Here is a 17,401-nt window from a genome sequence, read left to right as displayed (position 1 = left end):
CCCACACGAGTGAACAATTGTCAATCCGCACTTGATACACACGATATTTTGTATTACAAGTGCAGGCAAAGTGGCTTTGTGCGCGTTTTCTGTGCGCGAGGTGGCCGATCGCACGCCGCCATCTTGCGACGGCACGGTGCGAAAATAGCCGCGTTGCCGCTAGATGGCGGCGTGGGAAATCAGCCGCTTTTCGCACAGAAAACACGCACACAAAGTGCCACTTTGCCTGCACGTGTAATACAAAATTACATTACAATCATAGATCTATCAACAGACATAGATCATAGATGGCTACAGTATTAACATCTATACAATCGATAATAATTGAACATTTGGATGTTGGTCATCCTGCAACCTGCAAGTAGATCGAATCAAAGTGTAAAACGAGCGCGAGTGAAGTGTATACATACGCTAGACATATTAGATCGCGGATAAAGGAATCGGGAAGTGCGCGCGAAAATACAGGCAGAAAGCGAAACAGACGGGAAATGAGGAGAGAAAGAGAGGCAATCCTGGCGAGCCGAGGCAAACATCGAGAAAGCGAGAGGGACAGAGAATCGCCGGCCGCTGTTGGGATCACCTATGGGTAAATACACGCCAGGACTCGTGGAATAAAGTCCGAAAGAGAGGGAGAACTCGGCCGGTTCTCCCTCCGCGATAGACACTATATTATTCCGCGTCGGTTCGGGGGAGATGAAACGAGGGAGAACGACGAGGAACGAGGACGGAGCGCGTCTGTGGACATAGAAGGGTGACGCGAGCCGAGGAAGTGGAACGCGGCGAGGCTGACCAATCAAAGGCCGCCGCCGCGACGTCATCTCTTTAGAGTGAGGGGGCGCGGAGGCGTTGCCAGAGCGACTAATTCTCGCGGCGGCCACCAGATGGCACGGCGTCTCTCGGCCGCGCACTCCCCGGGGATTCCCATCGGGAGAGGCGTACGCGTTTACGCCCAGGAACGCCCATCGGCGATTCTCCCGCCGCTTCCTCGCCGCAGACGTTCCGCGGCAACCAACTGGACAAGCAGGCCCGGTCCGGTTTCACGGCGTCGCACAACGACTCCGTCGAAACCTGCGTCTGCTCTCCCAGCATCGCGGAGGACTCCCACGTTTTCGCCGACGCGATCTTCACTCACACGAAGAGACACCTCTAACGTATCTTCATTCTCGTCGCTGTCGAGGACGTTGTTGTGATCTTTTACACGACTTTCGAGAAATGTTCGACCGTCGAACTCCGAAATATGTGAGAGTGCATCGTTTATTCATAAAGCGGGGACTTTGAAAAGGTAAGCCGAATTTCGCGGGCTTACGATTTTCGAAATTTAAATATACATATACAGAGGTATCACCTGAAGTTTGTCCGTGTTACAGATGAGTATGAAATCCGGATTCGAAGTACTTCGTAGTGTGACATCGTCAGGAAGTCTACGAGGCAAGATAAACCGAGGACGAAAGCGGGATGAGGTATAGGAAACCGTTTGTAAACAACCCGCAAAAAACTGTTCCGTCGGAATGAAGCGGAGTGAGGTTTAGCCGGTGACAGAACTCCGCGAGACGCCGAGACGTGACCGTCGGAAGTGTGATATACTGTGAACGAAAATTCGTCAACGAAGAAATTGTCACATCGTCTTACACTAATTCATCATGTACGTTAAAAAGAAATCGTGAAGCTCGCACAGGTAGCGACTGACACAATTCTGAGGATGATGTCCATCAATGCTAGACAGAATCTCTTCTATATGGTAATTTATTTATAATGATATTACACATCAAAAGAAAAACTCAACATCAGTTTAAAGAAATGTCTTCTTAGGAAGAAGAAGGCATCATGAAAACACGGCCGACGAAAGTTCCATTGTGATCGAATTGAGGAAAACTGGATCTGTCATTGAGCGAGGTGTCTTCTCTCAGGAAAACATGTCGACCGCATCTCCGGCCCCACCGATAGGTCTGGACACCGGGTCGGAATCGGAGATCAGATCGAACCATCTGATCTCCCGGCTGGATCAGGATCCGGAAGACGCGGAGAAACGTGATCGGGCGCGAAGAACGGAGTGCAGCAACGCGGACAGCGACTGCGAGAGCGACACCAGCGAGGTACTCAGCGTTGGCAGTGAACCCACGCCAACCAGCGTGGTCGGAGTGCGCGTATGCGGGACTATGAGGTATCACGATCAGGAATCCGCGAGTTCCGGTCGCGGCGAGTTCCGCGACGAGGAGAACACGAGAACGTCGGAGACGCCGTCGCCAGCTAGCTCCGCCAGCTGCAACGACCTGTATTATCAGCGTACGTCCGGTAATCACGTATCGGCGCCGAGTCCGCCCGGCTACAGTCAACCACCGTCATCTCCCACGGCGTCTTCCGTCAGGTCCCCGGCTTCCTCCTCGGCCACCGCCTCGTCGCCAGGTCGGCCGGAGGCGATCCAAGAGGCTATCGTACCCAGGTATCAATCTGGTCATCAGCAACACCTACTTTCCCGATACTCCTCCAGAGAATCCGAGATCTCCGATTATCCAACGCGGCTCCAGCACGGCTTAGGTCACGAGATCGTTTATCCTACCGTGGAGAGGTTACATCGTACGCCCATAAACGTACCTCTGGTAACGAGGCTCTCCTTGTCACCGCCGTCGGCCATGACGGTAGCCGGACTCCAGGCAACGACACCCGGTGTTCTCCATCCTGCCGCCTGTAGAGACCCGCGGGAGACTGCCAGCACGTTGATGCCGCATCACAGCCAGCATCTACATCACCCGAACTCTCACACGCATCTGCAACAGGGCTCGCAAGTGCAGCACGTTCCGGCGAATTCGGTGCACCAGCATCGACTCTCGGTCAGCAAGCTTCTGCAACGGGAGCCGGGCAGTCCGGCGTCGCCGACCGGCACCAGGGAAGAGAACGGACGTACCCTGCCGGCCGCGAACAGCATACCGAACAGTATCGGTAACAACGGCAACCATCACCACAACAATCACAACAACAATAACAATCTGCAACATCAGGCGGGCCTGAAGTTCAGCATAGACAATATTCTGAAGGCGGACTTCGGCAGGAGAATCACGGATCCGATCTCCCTGAAGAAGTCGCGCCCGAAAAAAGTGTCCTCGAGGCCGATTGATCTAACCAAGGACTTCCTAGAGTCGTCCTCCGACACGTCGGAGAGGAGCAGCTCGGAGACGACGACGACGACGACGACCAACGCGTCCCCTACCAGCGTGTCGACCGGAAATTCGACGTCCAACTCGACTGGAACGACCGGGACCGATCCTGGGAAGATGTTGTGGCCTGCGTGGGTCTATTGCACCAGATACTCGGATCGGCCTTCCTCTGGTGAGTTTATCAATCTCATTCTTTACTATGATATTTTTATTGTATATTTGAGTTACGCAAAAGCGTCTAGAGAGCGTGACAGTAATTTATTCGACGACATGTTTTTCGCTAATAAGAGTTATTTGAAAAAAAAAAAAATTATTTATCAAGACGTGCTATAACGCGATGAAAACTTTCGCGTCACGACAATCCAGCTTCAATTTATCACAATAGGAACGATGATTTATATCGTTGTCTTGAAATAAAAGAGGTCTGCATTACAATCTTATAAAAATTCCGAATACTTTAGATAAAGTTTCATATTAATGGGGATGAATTCGACAGCAAAAATGTATAATAATTCCATTAATCAAGATATATATTTCCAAGACGTAAATCTTTAAATGAAATAGAATGATTGGTTTGCTTACATATGAATTCTCTGAACGCGATTTCATAAGAAATAATATAATTTAATATTTGAAGAAATAATATAATTGAATATTTAATATTTATATTATACGGAGTACACGTGTTTGAAAGATGACGAAACAAGTTTTACGCATTCATTGTCGGAATTTAAGATTGCCCAATAAACTCGTGGATAGAATCTCTCTCATTAGGCGATAGTATAATAGCTTTAAGTACATCGAATGTGTTTATAAACTTCTTAGTCAGAGGAGAAATATTTAAGCATTCTGAGAGAGAAGAAAAATATTTCTTGCCATTGTGCGAGAGAACATTTGTTATAAATGGCTGCAATTTACTACTGTCATGCATAATATGCGCTCAAATTCGCGGAATTGGTTACCACGATTTTTAAATAATAATTAATTAGTAAAACGTATGGCGTGCGCGCACATACACACACACACATTGGTTGCAACACTTGTGCACTTTAGTAGGCGAATGTGGTACAACTGTTTAAATATATAAACATATTTGGAAAAGCGAGAGGAGGAAATATAATTTCTTAATGTTGTATGTAATAAATGATTTAAAATCTCTTATTATCGATTTTATCACATTTAATTTATATACATAATAAATTATAATAAATTAAAATATATGATAAACTCGAGGCTAAAAGAGCTTTAAATCATTTATTACTTATGCATATATATTTATATAACAAATAACGTTGCATTTATCAACAAAATATATACAACTTTACTGCAGAAATGAAAAATACGCACATAATCATATGACACGTGAACAATTTGGTCGCTTGTTTATGCGAAAGTCATTTTGAACGAGTCACACTGCATTACAGCATCTTAGATTATTGACTGGACAGTTAATTATCATCTGCTCTTCGAAAGAAGTATGTCGGTATTATCGGCGCGTTTTTGCACCTTCGTACAAATAGATGGTCCTTTCAAGTGACACAGGAAAACGTGTAATTACTTTACTTCCCGGCCGAGTGCCGGCTTGATGAATGATAGAAAACGTTTCTTCGTGTCATTCATATCTGATATACGCTTATTGTCAGGAAACAATAGTTAAGCAGTCGGAGAAATAGCCGCTCTCTGCCTCATAAATCAAGCATGGCCATTTCTCATCTGGTATAACGCAAGTAACAATTTTCTAGGCGGATCTCCAAGACTTGTGTTATTGTGCAAAAATTCGATCGATAAATTTATATAATTGAAATTCACTTATCTCTCTTTGTGTTACAGTTTATGTATTATATATAGACTTCACGTTATTACATTATCGTACCGCGCACATAGCAATTTAGATTTTAAAAAAACTATATAAATTGTTGCACATTTATCTATATCTGCACTCTATGTTAGAACGTGGTTACAATTTTGCAGTCGTATATTTATTTCCATATATATATATATATATATCTTCTGTGATCAATGCGCTGTACGTGATGACATCTTTTTAAATGAAAACTGCTCTCACACGTTGCATCTCTTCATCGCGTGAACTTGATAATCGTAATGTATCGCTATTATGTCAGATCCGTTCATTATACCAAACACCGTGACGAATAGATAAATGTTCTCGCCTCGAGAGATATTATTGGATCAACTTTTGCTATTACGTCTTTACAACGCGTAATCCCGCGGACGGAATAGATAAGGAAGCACGCGGATAGTTAAGACGACGACAATAAAAACTAATTATCGTAATTGCGCGTGTTATGATATCACGAACATTCTTTCCGCGCGTTTGCGTGAACATCCAGTGATATAATCGCGATAATTTCTACATTTATTTATATTTGTAACGTAAAAAGGAAAAAATATCTGATTGCTCGCCTCGCACATTTTACAAGACGCGCTCGTAGTAATTAAAATACGTTTGAAGTAAAGCTTCTTTTCCCATTATTGGCTACTTTATTGAAGACTATAAATACGGTATGGTAAAATATTCCTCGTTACGAGCCTCGTAAACACATTGCACGCTGCAATTTTCCTGTAAAGTATGCTAATATAAATATCGAGCAACTATAAAAAATATTAGACACGTTTTAGAAGTTTTATGACTCATATACAATAAGAAATAAAGTAAAAATAAAATGTTATTAGATTGTTAAAATAATTTATTATACATTCTAAAATTTAAATTTCTTTATTACTAATTTACTTATGGTTTACACATAAGAGCTAAAATTGTTTTTACATCTTGGATAATAATTAATTAAATATTATTTTATCTAATGAGATATCATCGGCGCGCATTTGTCGCGAAGAGTGCAACATAAAAACAAAAGTAGATATAATATACGATCAACATTGGCTGTTTCAATTGCGTTACCAATCTAGAGCAAAATTGTATCGCGTAATCGTAACGTGGGAAAGTGTGCGACGGCGATCGATCAAAGTGGCGCGTTTACGCTTATCGTCGATGCGAAAAAAGGGAACGAGGTCCGTGATAATAAAAGTCCGCGGGGAATTATTGTACAGTTGAATCCATAATACATCAAACAGTCATCGCGATCTCGGCCGGATACATCGGCGCGAGCGCGAGGCGCAATAAAAGCCGGCGGTATCTCGCGCTAAAATCCATTTACGGAAAGTTATGGCTAATTAGTTCCCCTCGATCGGGAGATGCAACGCGCGCACGGGCCGATTTCCCGTTAACGAGGCTCGAATTGATGCCACATCGCGAAAGGACAGCGCGACCGGCGCATTTATCACGAAACGCGCGCGGGTGAGAATTTGAAAAATCACACACGGAATGTTTTATATATATCCACCGATGGATATATTGTCAACGTACGAACTCATTAAACTCGCGATTGCAACGATCGCGCGATTCCACGGAATATATAGGAATGCAATGACGGAATCGTAATTAACAGTCGGTGGACATCGCGATGCGATAATACAAATATTTATTTAACTGTATAATTAATTTCGCACATATCATATTTCACTGGAGCTCACTTGAAAAAGTGCCGAATATTTCGCGCGAAATTGTTGTTGCGCGCGCCAACTTTCGCGTTTGAAAAATAATCCTAGACAGACAAGTGCGATTTAATTATTGTCTGTCGGCGAATAGAATCCAGCGCGGCGTTACGTAATTAAAGGGAGTGATCGGGCGATTGATTCGATAAAAAGCGGCGAGCATTACATGGACATATCGAGTCTTAACGAAATGTTCGCGGCGAAATAAAGAGAGCATTAATTCGCGGATCTGGTTCTTCGTAGCTTCGTTTTAGCCCCTCGCACTCTCTCTCTTTTTCTCATGGTCGATCGATCGAATGAGATGGTTGATATATGTACATACGTTATACAATTGGCATACGTACAACAGCCGTATCGGGCGGTCTCGCGGGATCCATCGATCTCTTGTTAGGGTTAAGTCGAAGGTGTCTCTCGTTCCTCGCGGCTGAACACGATAACAAACCGGAGTCTAGAAGCTACGCGTGGATGGCCCTGGAGGCAAGTTACAAAACCTATGAATGGCTTCCGTTCGTTCCAGATATCGTAAAGTGTATTTTCAGATAGGATAACGCCGTTTTCGTTTTATATCCCTATCCGCTTGTCGCGTGCAACAAATGGCGTTGTTACCTACTTGTACGTCTTAGATCCTTAGTATCAAATCAATGTGCTCGATACGAGGACGAGCTGAAAATCTGCATATCATACAAAAAAAGAGCTGCTCTTCCAGTCCATCGGTTCCGAGAAATATCGGTAAATGTATTTGTCGACATGTGTCTTGTATGCAAAGTCAACGGTATTAGATATTTCACGTTTAATCCAAAATTGATAATATAATAATTATTATCGGCATGGTTTTATTGTGCATCTGAAAGAAAAAATTATTATTATTATAATAATTTAAATGAAACGCAAACATAAAATATTTAACGTGAGAATAGAGTCACATAAAATATCCCCACTTTTAAACGATAACCCATTCATATACCTATATATATGTGATAATATTATATACAAAATATAAGTATTTTTCCATTTACTTCTAAAATAAAAAAAAACACTTTAATTTTCTCGGTTTAAAAATGGCGCAATAAAAGAAATGTATCTTTATCATTGGGGAATACGGAAAGTTGTAATGATGTCGCCGTTATCATTATATCTACATCGAGATAATCGCCCGTCAATTTTGCCTCTGCGTTAATTACGTAACAATTACGGGGTAGCTTCCGTTCCATTGGGCAGCAGCAATAATGAAAAAGTGATGTCTCGAAGGCATCAAAAATGAGTCTTACCTTCATTTCATCATCCCGAATGAAATCCCGCTTAACGATCTATTGATGATTCCGGTAATTATCATGCCTGTCCGCGATATTATCCGTGTTTGCGGTCCATCGCGCGGATTAAGCTTTTTCTCGGCCGTGTAGGTAAGCATAAGAAATTAGATCTTACGATGAAAGAGAGAAGCGGACGATAGAGAAAATGCGCGTATTTAAAAGCATTATTTAATATGCAATTTGCGAAAGATTGTTCAAATTTATTGATGTGTTTGGATATAAAATCACGAATACATGGTAGAGCAAAATAATTAAATATAACTTTTAAGACTTTGTATTCCAATTAGAATCCAATACATAATTTAGGATATCGTAAGCAATTCAGATCAGTTTTTTCATAATTAAACACTGATAGGAAAAAGATAATCGGCTTAACTCGCTGATAATTATCATAAAGAGCACAATTAAAAAAGAATTAAACATCGTTTCAAGAAGTCGCAGGTTTATCTTTACTCGAACAATTTTATCATTTTAATATGAAAAACTTGTATCATTTAACCCAAAAGCGTCAATCAATAGCCTTATTTGAAACTTACAACTCTTTTGACATGTTTTCTCTTCTTAGAAATATCAGACAGCTGATATTTGCGTGTCGCTGTCTCGTTTTCTAACGTTCACGTATTATCGGCTCACCTTGTCACCGTGGAATTAATTAATAGCTTAGTCAATATTAGTCAACGATATATCGTTATGGTGAAGAATCTTCCCGACGATCTTAAATCGGTATATACATGTACCGCGATTAGCAGCGGACCGCATTAGTAAATGGCGGGGAATCCATTTACTAGCCCCGGCGTCCAAGGAATGCCTTTCCTTGCCATTCAAATATCCACTGACTTATGAGTGTAACTTGGCACGAGACGGGTCTTCGCGAGGGCTTTTCCCGCGTTAGGAAACAGCTTCCTCGCTATCTGGATTCCATCAAGTTCACTCGCTAATGAGAGATCAAGTATGATTTTTCTCTGACGCGAATTTAATGAGCCACAATATACAATCATTCGATGCAATTGCTTTGATATCGAAGTTTAGCTAATGTAAAAATTATTATTATAGTTGAGAATAATTCACGGTAGCTGTATAAAGAGACGCGCGTCATTGGCAATCTTTCGTGGACGTCAAGGCATTTGATTAACCGTACTCATCGATTCTCACGGTAATAAATTAAGCAGTTAATAAGTAATTAAAAAGCGATGTCGATTTGAGAATGATGAGCGTGCGTATGCGATATTATGCGCGACGCGATAACGGTACCAGAATCAATACATTATGCGAGATGCAGTACCGATGGAACGAAAAGACGCGTCGCGCTAAAGTGTCTTTAATTAGAAATTGTTTACGCCAGATGTGCAGCCTCGCGTTGCACACCGGGATAATCTCCGACGGTTAATAAACGGCAGAAAGAACGTACACCGAGTCCGCTAATGAGCCTCCAGATTGACGGACAGGCAATCCGTAGGTGTAATGCAAGGCACACGCGGCCGATTACGTGTTTAGAAATTGAGTTCGCCACTAATCGGTATCTAGGGAGGCATCAAGAATCTATCAGTGAAAGGAGATCGACTCCACGCATATATACTCTTCGCAAGCGCTGATTCTGATCCATAAATATTATATGTGCGAGATTATTAAGAGAGAATTATATATTTTTTTTAATATTTCTTATTAAAATATTTAATTTTACGCAGAGAATTTTCTCTTAGAAATTATCCTAAAAATCATGGGAATCGTTGGAAGAATTTTATATAAGTTTCTCTGATTAATATTTACAATAAAAATATTAATATGTACCACAAAAAAATATAAAATATGTTCGATTAATTTTTCTATATATATGTAAATATTAATATTTTTTATTGTTGTAAATATTAATCAGGAGAAACTCTTATAAAATTCTTCCATATTGTCTCACGATTTTCAGGGTAAATTTTAAGAAAAAATTCTCTCCGTGTTTACAATATGTTAATCTAAAAGAATTTTTAATTAACATTTTTTTTTACTTCGATTTTTTGTCTTTTGTTCCTTGTTCAAATCGTTGAACGAACAAAAATTCTGAATGAAAGAACACACAATATTAATCAGCTGTTAAAATGTCGTTTAATCATGCAGAATCATTTCGCTGACAATCGAAGCGGAATTAGAGATAGATCTCTTCGTCGTTATTGAAGAACAAACGAACGATTCTTTTTCGGTCAACTTGTTACCCTCAATGTGGTCTCGTCAATCACGATGTGTGTCGCTCGTCATCATCCGTAAGATTTACACGCGTAGCAATAACACAGCGCGAGCGTAGGTGTCTCGCAGGAGGAAGCTGTTTGTCGTACGCCTTTATAAACGGAAATTATACCAGCGCCTCGTGAGCATCAATCACGAATTCTTATAACCATTTTATACGCGTAAGGCCCCGATGCGTGACACGTGTAGTAAATTCGTGGAAGCTCTATTTGAGAATGGCTTGTTCAGAGAATCGTGTTCAATGGTCGCCGTTATTTACGATCGCGACATTAAATCGAAGGCGGAATAAATCTCATCTCCGCTATACATCGATTCCCGTTGATGATTATTATTCTGTCTCTGTTAATCAATCTGTAGAACAATAACGATTAATGTCTGTATAAAGCTAGTTTTATTTTCTTCACATCGGAATTGTGATTTACTATATCGATAATGTACGCGTTAACCACAACTCGTAAAGCGATATTTTAGATGATGAAATAAGTCTTTGCTTTTTATTACATTTTTTTCGGAATCGGTGTAGAGCCTTGAAGTGAACAATGTTTTCTTCCTCTGCGATGAACGATGGAAGCATCGCGAAGGAAGGAAACACTGTCTTCAAGATTGGTAGATTGTACCTTCTAGAGGACATCAATCATTTCTTTGGTACAAACACATCGGAACGGTTGTGAATGTACGCCAGAATAACGGACGTGCTTTAAATGGCTGTTGTCGTCAACAACGACAGCTTCAATTCACGCTTGATACTCAATGATGGCGTAGACGTGGCGATAGGAACCCGAATAAAATTATTATTATTATTATTATTAATATGAAGAGTTCGCTTTCTAAAGCGATTTCCACAGCCCGAGTCAATACATCTTTTATTCACGACATATACATATATCTAATGCTCAGGCAACCTTTTTGATAACAGCATTGATGGTTTTCGTATAGTCGTTCGAACGGAGTATACGTCTATCTCCTCGAGGCGAATAATTCACGAGAGGAGAAAGCGCTTAGAGCACGAAAGTGGACCTGTCGTCGCTCTAAGACATAATGATCGCGTCTTTACTCTGCTATACCTGGGCGCAGCTAATTCAGCTCGCTCACGTAAGTTCCGAATATGTCACAACGACTTACATTATAGTACGCGCTCTTACATCGAACGGCAATGGTTTTACACGCGTCGTACATGTTCCCTCATTTGCGCTTATTGTATAAAATGAAAATTGTATCCATTTAGTATTGCGTGTACGAATTGTACGTGTTAGGAGCCGCAAGAAACTTGATCAGTTCGTTGCCGAATAAGGACAATATTCGATGCATATAGATATATTTTACGCACTTCAAATATCTAGTCGTTCTACTATTTTTAATAAATTATTCAATTAACGAAATATAAATAACACTCTTCCAAATTTTTTTGAATCTTTTTTAATATCTCCGAGCAGCTTTAAATAAATTTGTGTGCCTGAAAAACTTTTAAATATCTTAATACATGTTAATAGCCAATTATTATATATCGCTTATATAATTGCACTTGTCATTAAACACATATTAAATATATTTATATACAAAGTGGATATTTAAACATCTGTAATGTATGTTTAATGGTAAGTGCAATTACAATTGACATATAATATTAATTAGCTGTTGACAGTAATTTAATTAAGAAGTTTCAGGACACAAATTTATTGATAAATGGAGAGAGCAAATTTTCTCGTTCCTGAAAGAAATGTCGATTCTTACGTAGCGAGTTTTACGAACCGGTCGACTATTTAGAATACGTCAATCACATCACGGTCCCTCGCAGAGACATTCCACACGGGGAAGCGCACAAATGCGGGCCGGAAGTGGTCCTGTCGTCGACAACAACGACGTGATGAACGCGTCTTCGCCTCTGCCGTACACGACGAACATACGCAATCGCCGGATTGTGTGTATCTCGTTATTGTAGATGTGTTGAAAAGAGGGGACTTATATACACGTGGGTGGGCCGTTGCCGCCTCGTGTCGCGAATTCTTCGCACACGCGGTATCCCCATAGGGCGACACGTGGCATCGTTGAGAGATTCGGTAAATTATTAGCAAGCCAACACACATGAGAAAAGCTATGGTTTTTCTCTCTTTCTCTCCCTTTATCCGTCTTCCGTCTCGTTGCCTCTTTTGCGCACGTGACGACTGCATTAAGGAAATACGCGATTTGTTACCGCACGCGGATTAAACATTTCGAGATACAGAGACCGAGAGATCGCCATTTCCGTATACGGTATTTATTAAACGATCGGATCGCGTAGGCACGCAACGTTGACACATTTGCATTATTAGAGATAACCGGCTTTATTTACATCTATTTAAAAGTAAAATCACCCGCAATCGCGGTGTAATACACACGTAATATGATTATTCGAGAGCATATGCGAAACGTGTAGATACATACTAGATTAGTAGTATATAAGCACAAGAATTTTTTTTCATTGATAACTAAACGATGTTGATCTTCGTCGAGGCAAGCGATTCTAATTTCTGTATAAAACAGCTGTTTTAAAAGGTTAGATATATCGGATATATATAAAGTTAATATAGGTTCCATTACAAACTTGTCATAAATTTCTTAGCGACGACTGTATAAGAAGCACGAGATAGCGGAAAAAAAAGAAAACGATTGGGGGTTTTCGAGACATCGTTCTCTTAATTGAAGTTATGATATGAACTGCCGTTCGCTTCGGAGATATCTATATTTCGTCCATCGATAATGCGAGAAAAAAAGATCCATGGTAGTGGTAATGGATGACATCATTACGACGAAGGGTAGAATGGTATTTATGGAAGGTAGAGAGAAGGTAACCGGTCGGGCGACTTTCGTGGAAGAGACGAGCGAAGTCAAAAAATGCCGGATCGCATCGCGGATCGTACGATTGACCCGTTCATTTGCGTGCGCTACAAAGTGTTGCGTGATTCATTGTTAACGAGATTGAGGAAATTATTAGCGAAAGTAGATATATAGGATATACACAACTCGTGCTTTTTGGCGCACTTTTTCGCACGCGAGCGATGTGTAACGAGGAACATCGGAGAAAAATACGCGCGTTTTCGTGTAACGACAGTTTTTTTCATTATCAAACGAGTGTGTAGAACAACAATTGTACATTATCACAATTAACGCCGAACCTTCAATTACGCCGCAAACCGGCAATAAAAATTTTCTTACCTCTTAATGTCTCTCGTTCGTACTATTTATCGTATTATCCACGAGTGATATTTATTCATAGCGTGACCAATTGCCTTTCAACTCTTGTTCCAGTCGTATCACATGGTACGCGTGTACACACATTTTGTAGAAGAAAATATAGTACCTAAGGACTCTTTTTCTCCTCTTCCCCGAATGTGCAATTTAAACTGCACAATGTACGACACGCATAACATTTTGCGCACCACATATGTGGGACAGACAAGTAGACGTCTCTATTTACGACAGCCAGATTTTTCTTTTCCTAGAAATTATTCTATTACTGCAAAGTCGACAATATATAAAATTAAAAAATATATATATTTATTAAGAAAAAAAAATGACAATTTATAATCCTGACATGTGAAAATTCGACTTACCAATTTTCTGACGGATTTCTCTTTCACACAATTCTGGTAATTCAATGAAATTTGATAACATATTTTTGTTTGTAAGAGGGGGTATCTCGCGTCAGTGAATAACTTGTGCGACATTGTAGAAAAATTGTTCAGCCTCGCTGTTCTGCGAAACAGGTGCTCGACCGTACAGGAAGAAATGGTTAGTTCGAGTAGCCGGAATTCGAGCAACGTCGGTCGGCCGGGGAACACTTCCTTTCGTCAATTATCAGGGGCATGCCATCGCGCGAAATTGCAGCCGGACGCGAAAAATGCAGCGCGTTGCAAGAAGCGTCGCTTGTGCGTCATCGACACCGACGCGACGCACTACTATGCGTATTTCACGTGTCGCTGACAGCGCGACAAGATCGGCGCGCACAATGACGGATGACGTACTACTGCGAAACGCAGGGTGACGGAAACTTTAATCGAGATGAGGAAAGCCGCGTAACCGGTCGGGTGGCTTCGCGGAAGACGCGACAGAAAAAAAATCCGCTGGCTCGGATCAAAAATATCCCGATCGCGCGGCGATCATGCGCGATCGTTAACCGGTAGTCAGGTGGAAATTTGTTGCTCGAGTATCACGCAACGATATACATACACGTACGTATATATGTATACGCGCACAAGTATGTTCTCTCGAGAGGAGACACGACGGGCCCACCCACACTACCGGCCCGAAAAACCGGCCGCTGTTCCTTCCGTACGGCTATAATTTATCGCGGAGTGACTGACTGGTCGTTAGAACGAGGGAGAGATAACGTGCCCGAGAGAGAGAAAACGAGAAATGTTGTGAGTGGATGTGCGTGTGCGTGTGATCAACCCGTCCGTCGTTTGAGCGATTAGGATGGCATCCTTCTGCGTTTCTTTGTGGATCTCGCTCTCGAGAAACTTGCTTACGTCGTTAGCGAGGTATCGTTACATCATTTTGCTCGAGAGGACTCGGCACCAGTATCGAAATATTTTGCACATGCGACAAAATAGAAAATTTCTCTAGATATATTCTTTGCAATAATTTAAATGAAAAAACTTTACTGTTATTTTTACACACTTACATTTCAAGAAATAACTACTTTTAATGAATATTTTCTTTAATTTAAACGTACAGAAATTAACTGCTAATTTATAGTAAAAACTCATTGTTTTAAGAAAAAAGCAAAACTATGAAATATTAATAAAATATTTTTTTGACAAGCGGATTACAATCATTATGAAATGTATTAAATATTTCGTAAGCCTGCGAGAAGAAACACTTATCGCGGCAACAAGTACATAGTCAATTCTATGCACCTTGGTGTGTACATTATCTGATTAAAATTTCTTTACGGTTAATTACTTCGTCATACTGTTAAGTATCTTTTAATTCCCGACTCATTCCCGATGCCTGCCTTTCAATCGGCAAGGCCGTGTTTCAATTATACTTTCCCAGCGCGCATTGAGATATTAAATGAAATCCATAAATTCATGGACGCGTCTCGATTAATCACGACTGCTTGGGCGCGTGAAAGGTAATTGCAAGCCGCAACTAAATACGCGCCGGTATAAAGGCACGATTATTCCGCCGATTATATCTAATCTGAATTATCTAAACACATTACCGGGCTTTCCACAATCGTGGAATTCATTATAACGCTCGTCGTAAGTTACGACGAGGTTTGCCGAGTTTCTTTTTACTCTTAAAAGCATAGCTTTGTGCGCACAGACAGGAAGGGGAAAAATTCATACAAGCTCTCTGATCGAAATTAACGACCGTGAGGGTCGCGCGAAAATAGAAAATGGCCGAGTATTCGAACGATTCGTTAATCTTTGAGAGGGTGTTTACTGCGGGAAATGTCATCCAAAGCGGAACACCGCTATATAAGAGAAGCAAAGGCAGCTTCTAAGCGACGCCAATCTCCGCACGCAATTCTCATCGCGATCGGGATAATTTTACGAACCTACGAAAATAATCCTCGGCCCGGGACAATAAAATTCGCTCGAGCGAAACACGTCATTTTACAAGCCAATACCTCCCACGGCAGTTTCGGAGCGGCGGTGTTTACCATAAAATCCAATAAGCTTAAGTGTGTTCAGCGCGAAAATAAGATAAACCCTCGATCTGAGTAGACACCCCCTTGATACACGAAGGGCGGCATCGCCGAATAGGCCCACCCTAGAGTTGCGACCCCTTCACTAAAATCCCCTTCAGCATCGTGAGCCCCGATATTAATTACCGATTCGTCCTCGTTGTCTACGGAGTAACGGCGATGGACCTACGAGTAATCATTCGACCGCGAGAGAAAGAGAGAGGAACGGAGAATGAGAAGGAAGAAAAAAAAAGAGAGAGAGACTACACGATCGAGCTGGGAACGTTTAACGGATATCTGACGAGTTCATTAATAACCCTTGGTAGGTAGGTGGATAGCTCTTCAGGTATTCGCGCGCTTAATTGATTCTCTTACGTAATTACCGCAAACTTCTCTCTTTCTCTCTCCTTCTATCTCGGTCTTCCTGCCCGTTCGATCACGTATCGTCCACCCGCGGCTCTACGACTTCGCCACTTTTCGCGTTCGTGCCTCTCGTTACCTCCTTCCAGACGCTGCATCCCGAGAGAAAGAGAGAGAGATACGTTTACGACTTTGAACCCGATGTTTACACACGCGCGAGATGTGTTGGAGAAGCATGGAGTATTATTACACTGAAAAAGAAATTTGTCGAATTCGAATAAGTATTTATTTACAATACTGTGCCAAACGAATCATTTATTTGAAACTAATAATATTGATTTGTTATGTGAAAAATATTTATTTGTTTCAAATAAATGATTTATTAAGCAGTATTGAAATAAATATTTATTAATTTAGTCATTTTTTTTTTCAGCGTATAGAAATTATTCGATTCGCTCTAATTGTCAATTAATCTAATATTCTCTTATATTCTGGATTGAAAAATGTTATAATGGAAACAACGATAAATATGATTTAAATTTGAGATAATTCAAAAATGTGCTTTTGAAGACAGAAATGAATACAATATAAATCAACCGTGCAAATACCACGCGACGGGGTTAGTTATCAAACCCTACGTAAAGGTTTCCCGGGTGGGAGACACGTGGTGTAAAAAAGAGACTTTGTTCACCCTTGTGGCGACTATGCCTGGAATTCGATCGACGTTGTAAAGCGCGACACTGTCGAAGGGTTGCTTTAATGAATTTATAGAGACTCGGAGGGGACTTCCCCATATTGAGCATCCGAAAAATTCGCCAGCCTATCAAAATACACGATTCATAGTTTCGAGAGAATCAACATCCCCCGTGAGTGTAAAATCACCAACGAAAAAAAAAAAAAAAACACAAATTATATATATTAAATTCGTGATTAATGTTTTGTCAAACGCGTTACGTAATCGTACAACAGAGTGGAAAATGTCGTAAAAGCCATAGATGTACAGCTTGAGACAATTACGTTATCGCAAAAATAACTTAACCTCGAGAGAAAACAAGTTATGCATAATTCTGGGCTCGCGTGCCTTCGTCGGCGACACGTGC

At 41.1% G+C, this 17,401-nt stretch overlaps 1 protein-coding gene and 1 long non-coding RNA gene across 3 annotated transcripts in view; one reads left to right on the top strand and one right to left on the bottom strand.

Moving 5' to 3' along the window:
* Window positions 1-1,007: 1,007 nt before the first annotated feature.
* The window catches only part of LOC114929352 (uncharacterized), a 69,819-nt gene continuing 53,425 nt past the window's right edge, over window positions 1,008-17,401 (top strand). Inside the window, exons 1-3 of one of the 2 annotated variants that reach the window (XM_085480255.1) lie at window positions 1,008-1,282; window positions 1,368-1,738; window positions 1,810-3,324. In XM_085480255.1, the coding sequence (XP_085336381.1) occupies window positions 1,914-3,324 (1,411 nt within the window). In that variant the 5' untranslated portion in view covers window positions 1,008-1,282; window positions 1,368-1,738; window positions 1,810-1,913. Of the gene's footprint in view, window positions 1,283-1,367; window positions 3,325-17,401 lie in introns of both variants that reach the window. The other variant, XM_085480254.1, reaches the window with a different exon arrangement.
* Window positions 4,501-7,567, bottom strand: LOC146724303 (uncharacterized). Its single transcript, XR_014924147.1, has 3 exons — window positions 7,339-7,567; window positions 7,073-7,199; window positions 4,501-5,733 (listed from the first exon to the last, which is right to left on the bottom strand). It is a non-coding gene; the product is annotated as an uncharacterized LOC146724303 (long non-coding RNA).

Source organism: Nylanderia fulva, unplaced genomic scaffold (genome assembly GCF_048542155.1).
Source record: "Nylanderia fulva isolate GAGA-0341 unplaced genomic scaffold, ASM4854215v1 Scaffold14, whole genome shotgun sequence".
Lineage (NCBI taxonomy): Eukaryota > Metazoa > Arthropoda > Insecta > Hymenoptera > Formicidae > Nylanderia > Nylanderia fulva.
Note: the sequence above shows the minus strand (reverse complement) of the source record. Positions and strands in the feature narration are given on the sequence as shown.